General features: G+C 37.7%; 1 protein-coding gene across 1 annotated transcript in view; it reads right to left on the bottom strand.

Annotated features, from left to right (window-relative positions):
* The window catches only part of RSRC1 (arginine and serine rich coiled-coil 1), a 326,641-nt gene that overhangs the window by 148,657 nt on the left and 154,768 nt on the right, over positions 1 to 23,216 (bottom strand). The window contains exon 5 of the mRNA XM_079767318.1: positions 9,929 to 9,965. Within this exon, the coding sequence (XP_079623444.1) occupies positions 9,929 to 9,965 (37 nt within the window). The remainder of the gene's footprint in view (positions 1 to 9,928; positions 9,966 to 23,216) is intronic.

The raw sequence follows: 23,216 nt of genomic DNA, 5'->3' as shown, positions 1-23,216 counted from the left end.
TTTTTTACAAATATCGAATAGTATTTTCTTGAATAAAATAACCAATTTCTTCCTCTATTTGACCACAATAAATTTTATGTCTGTTCTTTCATATACTGTAATCAAGGTGGTCAAAAGTAGAAATAAAACTAGATCTGCGCTGACTCCTTAAAACACAAATGTAATCATGAATGCTTTAAGTAATATGGTAATAATATTAGCTTCCAATATTTTGACAGATTTCCAGCAAAACCTAGATTCATATATGTATATATACTTTTTTATATTGACAAAAAGTGCAATTTATAAAATATCATGTAGTATGATTCTATTTTTATAAATAAGCAAAAAGCTAAGTAATATATACATATGTATGTCTGGGAATAGAGAAAGGTATATAAAAATCATTATTGAACTATTAACAGCTGATTGATGGCAGATAGAAGATATATTCATTTTTATTTATATATCAGTTTTGAACCATTACAATGAAAATCTATTAATTTAAATTTTTCAAAAATATATAATGACATTTTTAAAAGAAAGTGAATGTGAACAGATAAAGGACAAATTTTTCTCACAGTTCACTGTGAGTTTATTAGAATTGAGATAGTGTTTTTAGCAATCTGAAGTTACTTACATACCTGGAACAGTAAAATTTTTTTTTCTTTCTCTATAAGAATAATGATACATGTGTAGAGAAGCTTCTGCGTCTACAAATTTTCACACACTGTTTAAACACCCTATGAATAGGAGTAAATTAAAAAAGTGAAACAGAGAAGTTGTGTGTATTGCTGGAGGTCACACAGTAAAATCACATTATCTTAACCCCTCGTGCTGTGCTTTGCCTAAATTAAATAGTACACATATGTTAAAGTTAAATACAGATGCTATGATTCTGTGGCAAATGATAATGAGTATGGCCAAAGATACCACTGTGGCAAAGGCATTCTCCCTCTTAACTCATAATGCTTTGCCTAGAGAAATAGAAAGCAACCGTGTTATCTCAGCTGCTAGATCTTTGCCAGCAGTTACAGTTGTTAGATCCTGAGAAAGCCATGAAATAAATATCTTGTGCCTGTGGGATTCCCTGCAATGAAACAGCACCCACAGTGTCCTGAACTATAAGCCAAAAAATATAAGAATAAAATATTCAATTACTATGGTGGTTTAAAGGTTTGACTTTCAGACTCCTGAGTGGGGTGGAGTGGGGTGGGCTGGGGTGGGGTTATTTAATGCTCTTCTTAGACTATTTGGTTTTACTTTATAAAACTTTAATAAGCACATGTGCATAAAAGTCAGAAAATAAAATTTACCTAGATTAAACATAAATCTGAGATTATTAGTAGTGTCATGAAAATTGCCTGGCATCTTATTTGTGGTGTGTGTTTTTTTAAGCTAACTGGCCACCATTTGCTTCTGACATCACTATGTCTGAAAAATGCAACAAACAGACCTTTCTCTGGAATAGAGGGAATGGAGGGAAGTAGGAAAAGGGCCCAAATGCATGCTGTTTGGATGACTGGGTCATATACTTGTAACTGATCAAAACGTGTAAGACAAATGGATCACTGACAATCGCACTACTGCCTCTCGTGAGAGCTGGTCCCAGACTGAGAACCTGTAAACTGCCAAAGAAAACATGACAGCAATATGACACTAACATTTAATCCACGTTAAAAGTATTTTAATTTGCACACATTCATAGGACACACTTGTTTGTTAAAAGAAAATAGAGAAAGATTTATGGAACTGATTTTCTAGAAAAAAGAAACACTTCATGCTGTTTTATCTCATATCACAGCTTGAGAAAAACATCTCTTTTAATATGCACATTTACCCTCAAACTCAAATATATATTGACTTAAGAGAGAAAAAATAATTAAAATGTTGGGAGGAGATAGATCTATTATGTTGAAGTCCTTAAACAGTATATGAGGTAATAAACATTTTTCATCAGTGTTTAATAAATATATGGAGGATACGAGTAATGTCAGTGTATTTTGAGAAAATTATATTCTCAAACTCATTTGGACAAATGTCAAAAACATTTTTTTTCTGAATATAGTGGGGACATACTAAAATAAGACATATATTTAAAAATACAACAGATGAAACACAAGTGACTTTAGAATAGGGTTCATAACCTTTGTTTGCATTTTATAGCTCATGTTCTGTTAAGCAAATTCTCAAAAGTATGACAATAATATATTCACTGTGATTATACTTGTGTTAAATAAAATTATTAGCCTGTAAACTGAAATGTAGCACTTTTATTTGCAAGTTAACCTAAAACAAAGAGGAAAGTGCTTTTATTAAATCCTGTACGTAGTGTTATTGATGAGTATGTAATATCAATGGGCCTGCCTACATTTCTGGCAAGCAGCAACTATACCTACAAACCACTGATGGGCTAAACAAGCTATTAATGACAGTTGCTTTTCAACACTTAAAATGGTCAGACTGTGTTGCCTGACCACAAGGACAAGTGGGTCTTCACTCTCAAATGTTGTACAATATATGAGACCTCTGTGGGGAGAAAAAAACCCACAGGTATGGCTCCAGAGTTCTTTTGTTATTCAACTATTAATAGAAAGCAAATCCCACATAAAGTTGTAAACGCTTACAATCCTTTTTACTAAGGGGTTTATTATCACTTATTTAATTTTACACCTAAGGCTGAATGAGTTATTATTAGTCCTGGTTTCCAGCTTCACCCCATAATTATACAACTTAACATTTGGAACCAAAATAAAGAAAATAATTGCTCTGTTATACTTACAGAATAAGGCGATGAACTTTTTGCCCCTGTATAAACCTGTGAAGTGTCTGTCTCTCTGGGTTTATGAATACCCAACCAATCATTCATAGGTTGCAGAATCATACTTAATGAGTACATGAGAGAAACATCTAGATTCTTCATTAGAAGCAGAAGGTTGTTCATTGGACACATATCGTTTAAGTCAATGCCCTTCAACGTACTTTTCTTTCTGGTGGTCGCTGGACCAGCAGCATTAGTCTCACATGAAAGTTTGCTAAATGCAGAATCTCAAGGCCCATTCCAGACCCAGAGAATCAGAACCAGTGTTTAAACAATATCCTTAGGTGACTCATATGCATGTTGAAGACAAAGAAGCACTGATCGAGATCACGCTGTCCCTTTAACCCCAACCCACCTCCCATTATTTGACTTTTCAGAAAGGAGAATGAAGGAGGTTTTAGAAACCTCATACTGATCAGGACCAGTCATCTCATCCCCTGCCAAAGGGGGCATGGCACAGTGGTTCTTTTAAGCCAGAAACAACCCCCCAAAAAAGTATTCTGACCAAAAAGTGGCTTTTTTTTCATATAGCTCAACCTAATAGGGTTAGTCTCTGGAAACACAAACAAAATCACCCCTAGGAAAACAAAGTACTACAATACTAAATGCCAAAATAGTGAACATTTGTTTCAAACTGGTGTTACCACAGCACCAGCTAGAGGGAAGAAGTTTGAAAGTGAGTGGGATCAGAAATGGTAGCCTCCGCACGCATTACTTCTGGGAATAAATCAGACAAATAAAATACATGGTAATAAAAAGAAAGAAGAAACAAACAGCTAAAGTAAAAAATAAGACATGCCACCCCTTTGTCCCTGCCTCTGCTACCATCATTGATTAAAGAAACTGCCCTTCTCTAACTGCAGAAGAGGGCACCCTTGACCTAGAAACCCCATCTAAAAAATGTCTATGATTTTAAAAAGGAAGGAAGGCAGAGAGGGATGGAGGGAAGGGAAAGAAAGAAGGATTGAGAGAAAGAGAGAGAGAGAGAGAGAGAGAGAGAGAGAGAGAGAGAGAGAGAGAGAGAATGAATCATCCCCATATAAAGTCACTGTAAAAAGTAATAAAAATATGCAAATCAAAAATTTCAATAGATAAAAATTCTCTCCCCAAAACCAACCATAAAGGAAAAGCGCATTTGGATGAATAACAAAAAGAAAACCTAGAATCAGCTATTCAAAAAGTAAAAACAAATGGAAGAAAAAATATTTCAGAAATCAAGAACAAATTATAAGGTGTTCAAGAAAATATAAATTTGAATGAAAATAAAAATAAAATCAGGAAAACAAGTGAGAGAATGAAAACAAAGTAGTAAAAGGAGTAAGAGAGAAAGACACTGAAATGGAAGATGAGTAAAGAAAGGCTTTATATAATATATATATACATATACACACACACACACACACACACACACACACACATATACTGAGTGGCCATATTATTATGATCTCTAAATGCATAATAATCTGGCCACTCAGTGTGTGTGTGTGTGTGTGTGTGTGTGTGTGTGTGTGTGTGTGTGTGTGTATTTATTTATTTATTTATTTATTAGAGGCCCGATGCATGAATTCATGCATGGGTGGGGTCCGGCCAGCTTGGCCAGGGGGAGGGGACATGGGTGGTTGGCCAGCCTGCCTGCTGGTCAAACTCCTGGTCGAGAGGACAATTTGCATATTAGCCTTTTATTATATAGGATATACAATGAGTGACCAGATTATTAAGCGTTCAGAGATCATAATAATCTGGCCACTCAGTGTGTGTGTGTGTGTGTGTGTGTGTGTGTGTGTGTGTGTGTGTGTGTATAATTATACTAGAGGCCAGGTGCATGAAATTCATGTACTGGGTGGGGGGGAAGGGGTCCTCAGCCTGGCCTGAGCCCTCTCACCGTCTGGGAGCCCTCAGGGGATGTCCGACTGCCACAGAGGCGGGAGAGGCTCCTGCCACCGCCACTGTGCTCGCCAGACGTGAGCCCGGCTTCTGGCTGAGCGACACTCCCCGTGAGAGTGCAATGACCACCAGGGGGCAGCTACTGCATTGAGCGTCTGCTCCCTGGTGATCAGTACACATCATAGCGACTGGTCATTCTGCCCTTCAGTCTATTTGCATATTAGCCTTTTATTATACAGAATAGAATGTGTTGTGTGTGTGTGTGTGTGTGTGTGTGTGAGTGTGTGTGTGTGTAACTGGAGTCCTGAAGAAGAAAACAAAAGTAATAGAACTAATATTTAACACTATAATCCATGAAAATTATTTCTGGAAATGAGAAAACTTAAGTCAACATATGAGGAAAAAAACAGCAAAATTAGTCAAAAACAAACAACTTTAAGAAGTACCCTAGTTAAAAAAAAAAAAAAAGGACAATAAAAAATGGCAACGCCTCAAGCAAAAAGAAAGTAATACATTCTCTACAAGGGTAAAAAATAAGGCTGATACCAGAGATATCCACAGAATATTTTTTTCAGAAAGTCACTAAAGAGACTGTAAGCCAAGCATTTCATGTCTAGTCAACCTGTCATTCAAGTGACAAGACCACAGAAAAATAGCTTGGAATGTGCAAGATCTCAGGGAATACTGTACACAGGGGTCTTTCCTGAGGAATACATTAGTGGATGAGTTTTATACAAACAGGAAATAAGTGGGTAAGAATCAGCAAACAAACTGAAGTCAATATTTAATAAATTTAATTTTAGAATTGACTCTAAAACAAGGTGACAGCATGGGTAGAAGAATAAAGAATATATGTAAATGTATATTCTAACAAAGTAGCAAGAATAAAAAAAAAAGAAATATGAGGGAAAAGAAGTAAGGAAAAATACAATAGGAGCATCAGCTATTAAAGGTAATAGATAGGAGTCAAGGATGCCATATAAAAGGTTAAGTATAAATAACAGAGATTAAAAGCATTATAAAAATATAAATACAAAGGTATCCACTAGAACAAAAACTCAAACCTTCTAAATTTCATAATAATAATAATAATAACTTCAGAGATAATTCTCCATAACATTCTATACATCTTACATTAGCCATCATCCTTTGTTCGTTCAGAATTACCTTTCAAAGATGTTTTGAACAGATAACAGTCTTGGAAAATAGAGCTAAAATCTGCTGCTGAAGCAGAAGGCAGGAACAGGGAAGGAACAAGAAAAGCCTAGAATATAGTGTTGTAACAGCATGTAAGAAAGCACTTAAAAAAAAAAAGTTGGGGTATATCAAAAGGACTAGAAGCCATCTTGAAAGTATACTCCCTAGAAAAATCTGGGACAACCTGAGCATCAAAATAAATAAGGAAAGTAATTAATGATAACCTATTTAGTAAAATAAAAATCCATAAGTCCTTGTTCACAATATATAGATGAATAAAGAAAGTTGGGTAGGCTCTCCTTACAGTAGACTGCTGCCTGCTAAATATGGGGGGAGCAGAAGAATTGGAAAATCTCCATTTTGCAATTATCAGGCAAGAATCATCAGTGGACAATGGGCACCAAGCTTCACAGGCTCTGTCTAGAACTTTAAACAGACCTAGGCTTTATGGGTAGTAGATAAGTTTGTGAAGAGAAAAATAACAAGGTACTGGGCAGTCTATTATAAGTATACTAGTGACCCAGCACGCGAAATCGCACGGCCCTGCCAACCCACATGGGCCCTGCCCACCTGCCCACCACCCCACTTTGACACCCTAACCTCTCCACCCAGAGCTTGAGCGTGCCTGGCCCCGCCCATGACCCCTTCCCTGACCCCTCCAGCCTTCTCTGGCTGCTTCAAGCCCTGCCCTCAGTCCCGCGAGTCGCCTCGGGCTGGTCCTGCCTCCTACGGGTGCCTCCCCGCTTCCGCCCATCTCCAGAGCAACATGGCGGCTCCACCCCATCATGGCACCGGAGGAGAGTGTGGAAGCCTCCTGCCTGCTGCGGAGTTTTGGGAGCCGCTTCCTGGCGGCGCATGCACTGCGCTCCTTCCCCTAGCAGGTGGGTGGTAGGCGCGCTGAGTGCAAGCAGTGGGTGGCGAAGGACTAGTGAGGGGGGCACTAAGGGCTCTCACCCCGCCCTCCCCACCACGGAATGGTCCTGCCTCCTCCGGGCACCTCCCCACTTCCACCCCGTCTCCGGAGCAGCACAGCGGCTCTGCCCCACCCCGCACGCAGCCTCCTGCTGAACGGTTGTTATGGCATGAGGGCGTCACGACCATTAGCATATTAGCTCTTTATTATATAGGATTAAGCTAAGAATAACATGCTAGATAGCTCCCAAGAAAAGTAGGCAACATAGAAATAAAGGAATGATAGAACAATATAAATTTTAAAAGGTAAAGGCTACATAACAACGAAATTATTCCACTGTGTGGAATGCTCTTCTCATTTTAATTTTATACCATGTATTTCATAAAATCAATCTATTAGAAGTTATACTTCTAATTGTATTTGGCTATACAGTCAATTCAAAGATGGATTATTTGTGCTAGATGGCAAGGACTATGAGTATCTGCTCAGTTGGAACGTGGAGATTCAGATTGTTAGCAAAAATATCACTAAGTTTTCTGAATTATTAGTGCACAAAGCAATATATATGTATGTATATATGTGTGTGGTATTATGTTAAACAGCTATCCTATCTAATAAAGAGGGAATATGCAAATTGACCATCACACCATCACAAAGATGGTGGTGCCCATAGCCACAAGATAGCAGCACCTAGTCCCCTCAGCTCAGCCATAGTTCCCCAGTCCTGGGGGGCCGCTCCATAGTCCTTTCACAGAAAATGGGTTGCCTCAAAAGTTGGTTAAGCTTCTTAGGACAAAAAGCATTCAAAATCTTTGAAAAGGGAATTCCAATATTTATAAAAGTTTGGACTAGACAATTCAAGGTTATTTCCACTACAACCTTCTATGATTTTGTCATATTAACATTCTGAATTCACATAGTATCAGCTGTATTGTATGAAAGCAGATATTATTTAAAGAATGGCCATTATTATTAAAACAACTCATAAAACCACACTGTTTGTATGTCAAGGACATTCTGTGTGATTTTTCTAATGGCTGGAGCTAATGCCCCTAAACCGGCAGTCGGACATCCCCTGAGGGGTCCCAGATTGGAGAGGGTGCAGGCCAGGCTGAGGGACAACCCCCACCCCCCGTGCACGAATTTCATGCACCACGCCTCTAGTATAGTCATATATTGTTAATAATTCAGAGCTGAGTCAATTTTATTATGATAAGTTATAGAGTCTTTTGAACAACTTAAATAAAATGCATTAAAATCTACTCCCACACTTCCCACCATTACCTGTTGTACTAATGCAGGCTCTCTCATTCCAAAAATGCATTATGTTTGAAATATATTTGATGTATATGACACAGGTAAAAATGAAATATAACTTAGGTTCAAGAATAGAAAAGAATAATTAACAAACAATTGCTTGTGACTTTAATAATTGGCTAAGCTTCACCAAAGGTTTTTACATATTTTTAGTAGGAGAACTCTTTCTTCAGATGAAATCGTATTTTAAAAGTTTAAGATTTTACAAAATAACTAAAAGTGGAACTACTCTGGTTAGATTGGGTAGAGGAAGTCTGGAGTGTCACCTGCTTTGGGGAGCCTTCCTGGCAGCCCAAGGCACAGTTAGAAAACCACCGCAGAAGATTTTGAGTATAAATACATAAAATAGTCACTGAAAATGAGATCACACTAGTAAGTATAAAAAATATAAAATTTAAACTAAAAAAAATCTAACTTATTATTTACTTAGGCATAGGAACCAAGTAAATATAGTCTTTTAAATAAATAATCTATAAGACAGTGGTTGGCAAACTCATTAGTCAACAGAGCGGCAAACCGCGGCTCACGAGCCGCATGTGGCTCGCGAGCCGCAGTTTGCCGACCCCTGCTATAAGAGAAATATAAAAGACAGCTCAATTTGACTCTGTGGAAGGTGTTCTTCCTTGTTATAAACCCTCAACTGATACTAAAACTTGATGTCTTAGATTAACATTTTTATTCTGATGTCTGTATGTCCTAAATATATGTGCCACTATGAAGTAATTAACGAGGACTTGGGATATCATTTTTAATAATGAGAATAACAATTTTATTTATTTATATCTAATCTGGACAAATATATAGTTAAAATTTTCTAACAAGGTTATTATATCCTGCTTTAATAATTACTTGTAATTTTTATGATAATTTTTCAAAAATCTATTTCCTTAGTTTCTTTAGCTATTGAAAGGAAAACCAAAAATCCCTTACAACTCGACTTCTACAACTCAAAATGAATTTGCCTCTTACTACTGTTTGTTTTTGTAGAAGACCAAAAGCACATTAATCGTTAACAAAGCTACAATATGATATACGAATGAGGTCTTGCATTAAAAAAGTACTTAGACTGTATTTACAAAAGAATCTCTCATTAATTATTCAACATTTGGATTTGACCAGAAACCAGAGCATGACTTTATAATGCTCTGTTTAAATGAAGTACTTAATGTTGTAATGAACAACACTCATTGTGGTAAACTCAATGAATTTTGGACCTGTTACAATACAACAGTTTTTCCAATTTTTTGATTAATGGACATATTTTAATGTAAAGTCAGTTTAAATTTCACTTATGCTTTAAAAATGTTTACTTAAACCAAAAATTTTGCATCTCAATTATTTTACGTTCTAAGCTGAATGTAGTTTAAACCAATGCATTATTCATAAAGCAAAGACATTAGGAAAAACAAAGCTGTGCACTTCTTTCAAAGCCGTTAAATTGCTAAAACATACCATATTTATGCATGCAATATTTGATTGTGTTTTTCTTAAAACACAAGCTTGTTTTTGTTAGATCAAGATATGCCAAAAATTCTACACCAATTTTTGTTTATAATTAAAGCAATCATCAATCCAAGGATTGTCATCCATTTTATTTCATCTCTACATCAAAAAAAAGTAATCTAAAAAAATTTAAATTCCCTTGAAATGACAAGATAAATGAAAATGTAAGTGCCTTCACATAATAGCAGTAAGCTGACCCTTTGGGAAATGGTTGACTTTCTCAATACAAGGTATTCAAAGCTCATTCAAAAGTGTTCATTTGGAATGCAGATATCAAAGATGATGCAAATGTTCAAGAGAAAATTAGAACTTACCAGATGTTCTAATCCAGCTTTGATGTTTCCAGATTCCCTAAAATAGAAGAATAAAAGTTCTAAATAGTTGCTAAACCCTTGTCTGCTATAATTTATATTTACCTCAAAACTATTTTATAAACTCTTAGAAGTTTTTCATATATCTTTACTAATGTTCATATAACACTATTTTAATGACAAAACAATTTACATCAGAAGGAAACAGATAAGTAATTTATATCTACTAGTATTCCCACTAAATTGGTATTCCACTAACAGAAAGAATGTTTCAGATTTTTCAAAGTCAATACACAACAAAAATAAGTATATTATTATTTTACTATTTATTTACTATTTATTTCACATTAGTTTTCTCTCATTAGTTTGTTTTCTCCAACTTTTATTATGAAAATGTTCAAACATACAGGTTCTATCCACAATATAGATCCTATTGACATTTTACTATATTTGCTTTATCAAATATCCGTCCAGCAATGGTTGCATTTTTATTAAAGAATATGCTCCTAAATAATATGTTCACAATTTCATAGTTAAACAGTAAATTTTAACAAATTTTTGTTGACATTAATTTTATTAACTTAGTTCACACTACAAATCAGGAATTCCATTTTTAGTTTTTTAAGGAAACTCCATACTATTCTCCACAGTGGCTGCACCAGTCTGCATTCCCACCAGCAGTGCATGAGGGTTCCTTTTTATCTGCATCCTTACCAGCACTTGTTGTTTGTTGATTTGTTGATGATTGCCATTCTGACAGGTGTGACATGGTACCGCATTGTTGCTTTGATTTGCGTCTCTCAGATAATTAGTGACTTTGAGCATGTTTTCATATGTCTCTAGGCCATCCTTCTGTCTTCTTTCAAAAAGATTCTATATAGGTCCGTTGCCCATTTTTTATTGGATCATTTATCTTCCTTTTATTAAGTTGTATGAGTTCCCTGTAGATGTTGGAGATTAAACCTTTATCAGTGATAACATTTGCAAATAGGTTCTCCCATACAGTGGGCTTTCTTGTTGTTTTGTTGATGGTTTCTTTTGCTGTGCAAAGCTTTTTATTTTGATGTAGTCCCATTTGTTTATTTTCTCTTTAGTTTCCATTGCCCTAGGAGCGTTATTGGTAAAGAAATTGCTTCGGCATATGTCTGAGATTTCTCTGCTTGTGGATTCCTTTAGTATTTTTATGGTTTCCCGTCGTATGTTTAAATCCTTTATCCATTTTGAGTTTATTTTTGAGTATGGTGTAAGTTGGTGATCTAGTTTCATTTTTTTGCATGTATCTGTTCAATTTTCCCAACACCATTTATTGAAGAGACTGTCCTGACTCCATTGTATGTTCATGCCTCCTTTGTCAAATATTAATTGAGCATAGTAGTTTGGTTCGATATCTGGGTTCTCTATTCTATTCCATTGGTCTGTATGTCTGTTCTTCTGTCAGTACCAGGCTGTTTTGAGAACAGTGGCCTTGTAATACAGCTTGAAATCTGGTATTGAGATCCCACCTACTTTGTTCTTCTCTCTCAGGGTTGCTGTGGCTATTTGGGGTCTTTTTTTATTTCAGATGAATTTTTGGAGAGTTCTTTCTAGGTCTGTGAAATATGCCGTTGGTATTTTAATGGGGATTGCATTGAATCTATAGATTGCTTTGGGTAGTATGGACATTTTAATGATGTTGATTCTACCAATCCATGAACATGGTATGTTCCTCCATCTGTTTACGTCTTCCTCTATCTCTTTTTTCAGTGTCCTGTAGTTTTCTGCGTATAGGTCTTTTACCTCCTTAGTTAAGTTTATTCCTAGGTATCTTAATTTTTTTGGTGTGATGGTAAATGGGATTGCTTTTTTAGTATCTCTTTCTGTAAGTTCACTATTGGCGTATAGAAATGCCATAGATTTATTGGTGTTAATTTTGTATCATGCTACATTGCCAAATTCATTTATTAAGTCTAATAGTTTTTTGATGGAGTTTTGGTTTTTTTATGTACAATATCATATCATCTGCAAATAAGGACAGATTTACTTCTTATTTTCCAATTTGGATGCCTTTTATTTCTTCTTCTTGTCTAATTGCAATGGCTAATACTTCCAGTACTATATCCAACAGGAGTGGTGAGAGAGGGCATCCCTGTCTTGATCCTGTTCTTAGGGGAAATGGTTTTAGTTTTTGCCCATTGAGTATGATGTTGGCTGTGTGTTTATCATATTTGGCTTTTATTATGTTGAGGTATGATCCTTCTATTCCCACCTTGCTGAGAGTTTTTATCAAGAAAGGGTGATGGATTTTGTCAAATGCTTTTTCTGCATCAATTGATATGACTATGTGATTTTTTCTCTCTCAATTTATTTATGTGAAGTATCACATTTATTGATTTGCGGATATTGTACCATCCTTGCATCCCTGGGATAAATCCTACTTGGTCATAGTGTATGATCTTTCTGATGTACTGCTGGATCTGATTTGCTAGAATTTTCTTGAGGACTTTGGCATCTATGTTCATGAGGGATATTGGCCTGTAATTCTCTTTCATTGTGTTGTCTTTATCTGGTTTTGGTATTAGGGTGATGCTGGCTTCATAGAATGAGCTTGGAAGCATTCTTTCCTCTTGAATTTTTTGGAATAGTCTGAGGAGGATAGGTTTTAGTTCTTCTTTGAATGTTTGGTAAAACTCCCCTGTGAAGCTATCTGGCCCCGGGCTTTTGTTTGCTGGAAGCTTTTTGATGACTGCTTCAATTTCTTCCATAGTTATTGGCCTGTTGAGATGTTTAGATTCTTCCTGATTGAGTTTTGGAAGGTTGTATTTTTCTAAGAATATGTCCACTTCCTCCAGGTTGTCCAGTTTGTTGGAATAGAGTTGTTCATAGTATTTTTAAAAAATCCTTTGTATTTTGGTAGGGTCTGCTGTTATTTCTCCTTTCATTTCTGAATTTGTTTATTGGGTCCTCTCTCTTTGCTTCTTGGTAAGCCTGGCTAGAGGTTCATCAATCTTGTTTATACTTTCAAAGAACCAGCTCTTGGTTTTGTTGATCTTTTGTACTGTTTTTGTTTGTTTGTTTGTTTGTTTTTATTTTGGTCTCTATGTCGTTTATCTCTGCTCTGATCTTTATTATTTCCTTCCTTCTGCTTACACTGGGATTTTCTTGTTGCTCTCTTTCTATATCTTTGAGTTGTAGGGTTAGGTAATTTATTACCATTGTTTCTTGTTTTTTTTTTTTTGCAGTAGGCTTGTAGAGCTATGAACTTCCCTCTCAAGACTGCTTTTGCTGTGTCCCATAGATTTTGGATTGTAGTGTTTTCATTGTCGTTTGTTGCCATGAAATTTTTATTTCTTTTTTGATCTCTCTGGTAACCCAGTCATTGTTTAATAGCATGCTATTTAGTCTCCATGTGTTTGATTTTTTTTGGATTGTTTTTATTGTAGTTGATTTCCAGTTTTATGCCACTGTGATCTGAGAAGATACTTGATATGATTTCTATCTTCTTGAATTTGGAGAGACTTTGCCTGTGACGTAATATATGGTCTATCTTTGAAAATGACCCATGTGCACTTGAGAAGAATGTATATTCTGTGGCTTTGGGGTGAAATGTTCTGAAGATGTCAATTAATTCCATCTGGTCTAGTGAGTCATTTAGGATTTATATTTCTTTGCTGATATTTTGTTTAGAGGATTTGTCTAATGGTGATAGTGGGGTATTAAAGTCTCCTACTATGATTGTATTGCTGTCAATCTCTCCCTTGATATCTTCCAGGAGTTTCTTTATGTATTTGGGTGCTCCTGTATTGGGTGCGTATATGTTTACCAGAGTTACTTCTTCTTGTTGGATTGCTCCCTTTAGTGTTATGAAGTGGCCTTCCTTATCTCTTTTTATGTCCTTCACTTTGAGATCTAATTTGTCAGATATAAGTATTGCTACCCCAGCTTTTTTTTCATTTCCATTCGCCTGAAAAACCTTTTTCCATCCCATCACCCTCAGTCTGCATGTGTCTTTTTTTCTGAGGTGGGTCTCTTGTAGACAGCAGATATATGGGTCATGTTTTCTTATCCAATCCATTACCCTATGCCTTTTGATTGGGGCATTTAATACATTTACATTTAAAGTTATTATTCATAGGTACTTATTTGTCGCCATTTTTATTCTTTACCCCTGTGTTCCTTCTTAGCTTCCTATTTCTTTTTTTTTTTTACAGCAGATCCTTTAGCATTTCTTGCATTGCTGGTTTGGTGGTAATAAACTCCCTTAGTCCTTTTTTGTCTGTGAAGCTCCTGATTTCACCTTCAATTTTGATTGATAGCCTTGCTGGGTACAGTATTCTTGGATTCAGACCCTTCCTTTGTATGACTTTGTATATTTCATTCCATTCCCTCCTGGCCTGGTGTGTTTCTGTTGAGAAATCAGTCGCTAGTCTGATGAGGGATCCTTTGTAGGTAACTTTCTGTTACTCTCTGGACGCTTTTAAGATTCTTACTTTGTTGTTGGTGTTTTCCAATTTAATTATAATGTGCCTTGGTGTTCATTTTGCTTGGGACTCTGTGAGCTTCTTGGATTTGTGTGGGGTTTTTTCTTCCCTATATCAGGGAAGTTTTCTGTCATTATTTCCGCAAACAGTTTTCTATTCCTTGCTCAGTTTCCTCTCCTTCTGGAACCCCTATTAGGCAGATGTTGTTTTGTTTCGTGTTGTCCCAAAGTTCCCTTAGGCTCTCCTCCTGCTTTTTAATTTTTTTTTCTAGAAGCTACTCTACTTGGGTATTTTTTCCTACTTTGTCTTCTAGCTCACTGATGCGGTCCTCTGCTTCTTCTAGTCTACTCTTGATGCTTTCTATTGAGTTCTTTACAGCAGCGATGTCACTTTTCATTTCTGTTTGGTTCTTCTTCATTTCCTCTTGGTTCTTACACATATTGTGGAATTTGTCTTCCATTCTTTTCATCCACCTTATGACCATTTCTCTGAATTCTTTCTTTGACAGGTTGTTTGCCTCCATTTTGTTTACTTCCTTTTCTGGTGATGCCTGCTTTTCTTTCATATGCGGGCTGTTTCTTTGTCTCCCATGTTCTCTCTTCTCCGAGTGTCTGGTTATGTAGTTCTCTCTCTCCTTCCCGTGGTGGAGTGTAGAGCTCCTCTGAATCCGCATGCTTGTGCCACTTGGTAACCGGTGTTCTCAGGTTCGCAGATGTTCGGTGGGTGCTGTAGTTGTAGATTCCCCGGGCTTTCAAGGCTCCCGATAACATCCACTTTTCCTTCAAGATGGTGTGGTCTCCGCGTTCAAGCCGGTTGCTCTGGGAGGGAACCCAGCAGCAGTGGGGGGTGCCCGGTCAGGGGAGCCCCGTCCGACAGTCCCCCGCAGTCTCCTGGAGTATAGCTGTCCCTCAACTCACCAACAAACACTCCCCGTGCAGCCACACACTCTCCCTTTGTTTTCTCACTCACACACTATCTTGCAGTCTGCCTTCTCGTCGGCAGCCATCTTCCTCCAGTTCTCAATCTCAGTCACTAATATTACCTCTGTGTTTGTCTTTCTAAAGATATTCTATTTGTATATACATGTGTATTTCTTCCTTCTCATTTCTTTTTATTTTTAATTTATTTATTAAACCCAAACAGAAACATACTATAAGCACTGTTTTTGGTACCTTCACTTGGCAATCTATCTTGGAGTTTGCTCTATATAATACACATGTACATCATTTCCCCCCATGGCTACATTGTCACATAATGATTCTTATTAGAAAATAATATTGGAATATAAAAAAACCAAAAATGTTCAGATTCACAGTACAAGTCCTTAATTATCTGAAACCACTGAGGCTAGACATGCTTCATGAGAACAGTTGGGAGTTTAGAAAGGTAATAAAGTATATATACTATATGTCACGCAACGCTGACAGCATGCTCGAAGCAGCATCTCATCATCATACACATTAATTCTAAAAGAAACATGAATATTCCACAGAGTGGGATAAACAAAGGCTATAAGTTTCATTTCAGGATAGGTTTCACTGTAAACTGAGTTAATCACAAAATTAAGGAAAATCAATTTTCTGAGCTGTTTACATGGGAAGGGAAGGGAAGGGAAGGGAAGGGAAGGGAAGGGAAGGGAAGGGAAGGGAAGGGAAGGGAAGGGAAGGGAAGGGAAGGGAAGGGAAGGGAAGGGAAGGGAAGGGAAGGGAAGGGAAGGGAAGGGAAGGGAAGGGAAGGGAAGGGAAGGGAAGGGAAGGGAAGGGAAGGGAAGGGAAGGGAAGGGAAGGGAAGGGAAGGGAAGGGAAGGGAAGGGAAGGGAAGGGAAGGGAAGGGAAGGGAAGGGAAGGGAAGGGAAGGGAAGGGAAGGGAAGGGAAGGGAAGGGAAGGGAAGGGAAGGGAAGGGAAGGGAAGGGAAGGGAAGGGAAGGGAAGGGAAGGGAAGGGAAGGGAAGGGAAGGGAAGGGAAGGGAAGGGAAGGGAAGGGAAGGGAAGGGAAGGGAAGGGAAGGGAAGGGAAGGGAAGGGAAGGGAAGGGAAGGGAAGGGAAGGGAAGGGAAGGGAAGGGAAGGGAAGGGAAGGGAAGGGAAGGGAAGGGAAGGGAAGGGAAGGGAAGGGAAGGGAAGGGAAGGGAAGGGAAGGGAAGGGAAGGGAAGGGAAGGGAAGGGAAGGGAAGGGAAGGGAAGGGAAGGGAAGGGAAGGGAAGGGAAGGGAAGGGAAGGGAAGGGAAGGGAAGGGAAGGGAAGGGAAGGGAAGGGAAGGGAAGGGAAGGGAAGGGAAGGGAAGGGAAGGGAAGGGAAGGGAAGGGAAGGGAAGGGAAGGGAAGGGAAGGGAAGGGAAGGGAAGGGAAGGGAAGGAAGGAAGAAAGAAAGAAAGAAAGAAAGAAAGAAAGAAAGAAAGAGAAAAGAGAAAAGAGAAAAGAGAAAAGAGAAGAAAAGAAAAGAAAAGAAAAGAAAAGAAAAGAAAAGAAAAGAAAAGAACGAAAGAAAGAAAAGATTGGCTGGCTATTGCTTTGCTATGCTTTTAAGTGATTCTTAAATTAAGTGATATTTAGGAAATATGCTTTTAGAATGGTATGCCTGAAAGAAAACTAGGCATCATCCTTGACATAAGCCTTTTCTTCACTACCAGTTGTAAACAAATGTACTCAATCACAGGGACTTGGCTCTTCAACATCCTTAATTACCATATAGATTTAATTACTTTTATCTTCACAGGTACTACCTTATTTTAGGTCTTTTTTTTTTCTCTCTGATGTTACTAAGAGAGAGTACTGGCCTCATCTTTTCTCTCCCAGATTACAAAACATTCTAATGGTTAAAAATGGGTCCTGCCTTGTACCATATCAATTCATTTTCCATAATACAGCAAAATCTTTCTAAAACGTAAGCTTGATCAGGTCAAACCCCTTCTTAAAATCAACGATATCTTACTACACTCCTGTTTAGTCATTTCCTCTGCTATATTTCCAAAGCTACATCACATGGAAAATGACAACAGCAGCATAACAAACTAGTAACCTGGCTTCACTCACTACTGTCTATTTTGTCAGATATAAGTGTTGCTACTTCAGCTTTTTTAAATTTTCATTTGCATGAAATACCTTTTTCCATCCTTTAACTTTCAGTCTATGTGAATCTTTTGTTTTGAGGTGGATCTCTTATAGGACAGCACATATATGGGTCTTGTTTTCCTATTCATTCAGTGATCCTTTATCTTTTATTGGAGCATTTAGGCCATTTACATTTAAAGTGATTATTGATAGATAAGTATTTATTGCCATTTTATTTTTTAAACTATGTTCCTATTTTTCTTTCTTCTTCAAGAAGACCCTTTAACATTTCTTGTATACTGATTTGGTAGCAATGAACTCATTAAGTTTTTTCTTGTCTGGAAAGCTCTTTATTTCTCCAACAATTTTAAATGATAGCTTTGCCGTGTAAAGTAATCTGGGTTGTAGGTCCTTCCTTTTTATCACTTTGAATATTTCATGACAATTCCTTCTGGCTCAAAATGTTTCTGTTGATTAATCAGCTGAGAATCTTATAGGAGCTCCATTGTAGGTAACTATCTTTCTCATGCTGCTCTTAATATTGTCTCTTTGTCTTTAAATTTGCCATTTTAATTATGATGGGTCTTGGTGTGGGCCTCTTTGGGTTCATCTTGTTTGGGAACTCTCTGTTTCCTGGACCTGTATATCTTTTTCCTTCACCAGGTTAGGGAAGTTTTTGGTCATTATTTCTTCAAATAGGTTTTCTATCCCTTGCTCCCTCTCTTCTCCTGATGTGGATGTTGATACACAGGTCCAGGAACTCTCTGTTTCCTGGACCTGTGTATCTTTTTCCTTCACCAGGTTAGGGAAGTTTTTGGTCATTATTTCTTCAAATAGGTTTTCTATCCCTTGCTCCCTCTCTTCTCCTGATGTGGATGTTGTTACACTTTATATTTAAACTATCCTCATTCTTTTAATTCTTCTTTCTTTTTGCTGCTCTGATTGGGTGTTTTTTCTACCATGTCTTCTAAATCACGGATTTGATTCTCTGCTTCATCCAACCTACTTTTTAATTTTTTCCAGTTCATTCTTGATGTCAGAAATAGTATTCTTCATTTCCAACTGGTTCTTTTTCATGGTTTCTATGTCCCTTTTCATGCTGTTGTAGTTTTCACTAAGTTACCTGAGCATCCTTTTAACCATATCTGATAAATTTCTTGCCTCCATTTCATATACCTCTTTTTCTGGAGATTTCTCCTGTTCTTTCACTTAGAGTATGTCTCCCCATTTTGGCTGCCTCTTTGTGTTTGTTTTTATGTACTAGGTAGTTCTCGTAGGATGACCTTATGAAGGAGGTGTCCTGTGGCAAAGTCCCCTTGATCACCTGTGCTGGGCGCTCCAGGAATGTCCCTTGTGCACATTACGTGGGCCCTCCTGTTGTAATGGAGTATTGATTGTTATTGGCTTCTTTGTGCTTAGGGTCGACACTCAGGCTGGCTGACTTTGAGGATTGACCCTGATCATAGAGTATGAGCTGCTGTGCAGATGCTGACCACACTAAGTAGATTTTGCCTCAGCAGAGTCTAGTGCCTGATTAGATCTCCCTTTGGCGATGCCACTTGTGAAGCTAATTAAATCCTGCTATGATGCTATCTGAAGCTGGCCACTGGGTGTGTTTGTTTTGGGGCCTCTTGGGAGGGACTCTGATACAGGCCAATTTAGATGCTGCCTGTGACTGGTTCTGGGTAACCTGTTTGGAGCCACAAAGTGATCCCCAGTTTGTGGCTACCTCTGTTGGGCCTGGGTGTGTGGGAAGGAACAAGCTGTACAATAAGGCCGGCTTTTTCTAGCACCAAGGCAGGTCAGCAAAAGTCTCAAGAAACCCTGAGATCTGCCTCTCCTGTCTCTGCCAGCTAACTTAGGCTCCATCACTGGAAGAGCCTCTGGCAGTACTCGAGTTACATGAGGTAGGCTCTCAGCAAGTCACCAGGTAGGGGCGAGTGGTGTTCACCAGACTGACACAGGTTCAAACTTGATGCCAGTGCTGGGTTGAAGCCACTCAGCAAATGTTCCAGGGTATAGCAAGTCTAGCTGCCACCCACTGGGTGCTTGCAGACCTTTGTAGTGGGGTGTGTCAGGATGAGACCAGCGGAGTTCATTAGGCCCTAACAGACCAAGATTTGGCCTTGTAAAGGGAGATCTCTGTACTGGTAGGGCATGTGTGGAAAAAAAAAAAGGCCCCCAATTCTAGAGCCACACAACTCAGTTTGTCTTGGCTTCTGCCCAGATCTCAGCAGGGTGGAGCCACCAGGAGTAAGGAGGGTGGGTCTGCCAGGAGCCCAAAGAGTGGGGCTAGCAGAGTCAGTTTCACAGTAAAGTGGGGGGGAATGGCCCCTGCCTCAAAGCCATACAATTCAGTCATTGGCACTCCCTTAGAGTCTGTCCAGACCTCTCTACCCCCCAGGCCAGGTACCTGACTCCTTAGTAGGACACAAGCTCTATAGGGTAAGGCAACAGGGAATCCAGAGGGTAAAGCTATTGCATTTCTCCTGGCTGATGCCATATGAAAGGGAGTGTTCCACCCAAGAAAGATGGCGTAGGTAGTGTGGGAGAGAAACTCAGCGGAATACTGGTGGCTGTCCTTTCAGCTGTCTCCCCAGAACCAAAAACCTCAGTCTCTCCTCATGTGACTATATTCCACTCCACCCTCCCTCCTCTGGAGCCCATGGTAAGTGGTTGCGAAAAAGGTTTTTGGGCATGGCTCTTTAAAAGGGTGCCTGTGTCTCTAGCAGAATCCTCTCCCTGGTGGACTGAATCCCGCTGATTTTCACAGCATTTTCATGGCTCCATAGTCTGGGCAGAGGAGCCTGGATATACTTGAGACCCCACATTTCTTAAAGGGAACTGTTGCAGCTAAGAATTTCAGTCACTGCCTGTGAGAACAGGGCCAGCCCTTTTGGTGCCTCGCCCTTCCTATCAGTCTTGATGTGGCTTTTTCCATAAATCCTTGTTTATAAGTTGTATTGTTTTTGATGGAGTAGGACACAATGGAAAAAGTAGTTGGGTGTGGGGTGAGGGGGGGAGTTCAATGGGGAAGAAATGGGGACATCTGTAATACTTTCAACAGTAAAGATAAATGTTAAAAATGAAAAAATAGTTAACTGAGGCCAGGCTTTGGACTCTATAATTTTTAAATTAACCTGGAGGAGCATCAGCTAGAACCCAGACTTTTATCCCCTCTCCTTAGAATAAAATTACTAGCCAAGACAGCTAATGTTGCAGGAAGTGAAAGAGAAGTCCACAAAAAAAAAATTTTTAAGATCTCTGAACTGTGTAAACATGGGATTGGAAAAAATAACCAATGGAGCAACCTCATCCAGGGAAAATAGAACACACTGAGCAAAAATGTAATATTGGTATAATAACATATTGAAAAGGAAGATTTTTAGAAATTAAATATAAATACAATAGTTTGAAAAAACTCACAGAATGGATTGAAAGCAAAATAGCTAAAGACTGAGAATGAATTATTGAGCTGGAACACTGGGTACAAGAACTCTCTCAGAAAGCATAAGAAAGGAATGAAAAAATAGAACAAATAAGAGATAAAATTAAGAACAGAGTAGATGTGCAAACATCTACGTAATGGAAAACCTAGAAGGAAAGCAAAGACACTTTAGAAGACAAAAAACAAACACATTTGAAGAAATGACAAATATTTCCCAGATACAGAAATATGCAAATCTTACATTGAAAGATTACATAGAATAGTGAACAGGATAATTAAGGAAAAAATCCACAGCACAGCATAATATAAGGGTAATGAGACTATTATAGATCAAGATAAAAGTCTAAAAGCATCCAGAAAGAAAAAAACATACCCCTCCATAAAGGAAGAATAACACTGACATCAGACTTCTCAATACTAATGCTGAACAAGAAACTATTAACTTCTAAGAGAAAGTAAATGTTAAAGGAAAAGAGGCCAGCTGGTGTGGCTTAGTGGTTGAGCGCTGACTTATGAACCAGGAGGTCATAGTTTGATTCCAGGTCAGGGCATATGCCCAGGTTGTGGGCTCCATCCCCAGTAGGGGGAATGAAGGAGGCAGCGATCAATGATTCTCTCTCATCATTGATGTTTATATCTCTCTCTTCCTCTCCCTTCCTCTCTGAAATCAATAAAAATAATTTTTTTTAAGGAAAAGGACTGTGAGCATGAATTTATATACAGCTAAATAAACTATTAAATTGATAGAAAACAAATTTCAGCATACAAAGTCTCAAAAAATTACCCATACAAAGACACTATTTAAACAAAATTCTGAGGAATATAATGCATTAAGATGAGAAATAAATTCACGAAAAAGCAACAAGATAAACAATAAAGGGTGGCATAGGATATAGTAATTATTGTAATCTAAGCAATCAATGATTAAAAAGAAAACTAAACAAAATTCACCCATAATAATCTGGAGTTAAAATGCCAGAGAAGATTTTCAGATTGGGTATAAAAACAAAATTTAGCAATGTCTCATATACAAAAAACCCACAAAACAAAAATATTCAGAAGGTTTCCAGACAAGAGATAGTAAAAGATATAACAAGGTAATTATTAACCAAAAGAAAGCTGGGGTGGTAATTTAATGATAAAATATATTTAAGCCACTTCCATCCCCCCAAAAATATTTTTTGAGATATAAAAAGGAGGACATTCTAGTAAAAGATATAATACATTAAGAATTTTTCATTTATATCCGGCAGGTTCACATATTCATAAAGCTTAGATAAGTATCATAGTTTGGACACCAAATTTTCAACAAGTTCTGCAAGGAAATCAGTTTTATTTAGTTTTACTTTGGGCAGAAACACAGAAAGGGTGGCCATCTCAAAACAACACAGATAAAGAAAGCATCATGAGTACATAAATATTATTCAAGACAGCATGATATATAATCCTGGTTCTAGAAGCAGAAGACCTACACTCAAATTTAAGCTCTTACAAAACAGTTGTAAGAACTTGGGTAATAAGCCAACTTCTCCAAAGCTCAGATTATTCTTCTATAATGTGTGATTCTGTAAAACCTGCCTTACCTAACACATAAGGTTATGGTGAAAAAAGCAGCAAGATATTGTACATGAAGGTACACCATAAATGGCAATGTGCTTTAGAAATGTGTCATTACAATAGATTTTTAAATATAAAAGTCTTAAGAGTGGTTCCAAAAGTCTTAATACATTTTTGAAAATAGAGAGGCAAGATCCAAGACACTGACAGAGGGATCTTGCAACAAATGGTCCTCTTTAAAGGCCTGTCCTCTTTAGTGGTCTGTCTCTTGGGTTGTCCCTGTCATGACTTCATCAATATTTGTGCAACTCCTTTTGCCCTGTGCTGAAAGCAGACTTAATTCAATTATAGGTCTCAAAACTGATAAAATGGTCCTGAAGTGGAAAATGGGAAGAGATTATTGGCAAATGAATAAAGATTTGTATCGAACTAACACACAGGAGTACAGCAGGTCTTTTTTTAATCATTCCCTGTCTTAAATCTTCTGGGAACCATGAGTTTCCCTTCCTCTCATGCAGCACATCGATTTCTGAATTAGACTGCAATATTAAATAATTAATATACTTGCCATGATTGATGTTTTGCATTAGTTGAATATTAGGTTATCAATCAAAATCCACTTGGTTTAATGTAATAATATTGAAAAAGTGTCATGGGCTGTTCATCCAATTTGTAGTTGAGGCAGCACAGATAGTAATGTTGGCATAACACAAGGCTCTAAAGCAGGAAATGCAGTAGCTCAACATATATGAGGCAGACATTTTGAAACTGACTGGGACAAG

The sequence above is a fragment of the Cnephaeus nilssonii genome (assembly GCF_951640355.1).
Source record: "Cnephaeus nilssonii genome assembly, chromosome: 3".
In the NCBI taxonomy this organism is placed as follows: domain Eukaryota; kingdom Metazoa; phylum Chordata; class Mammalia; order Chiroptera; family Vespertilionidae; genus Cnephaeus; species Cnephaeus nilssonii.
Note: the sequence above shows the minus strand (reverse complement) of the source record. Positions and strands in the feature narration are given on the sequence as shown.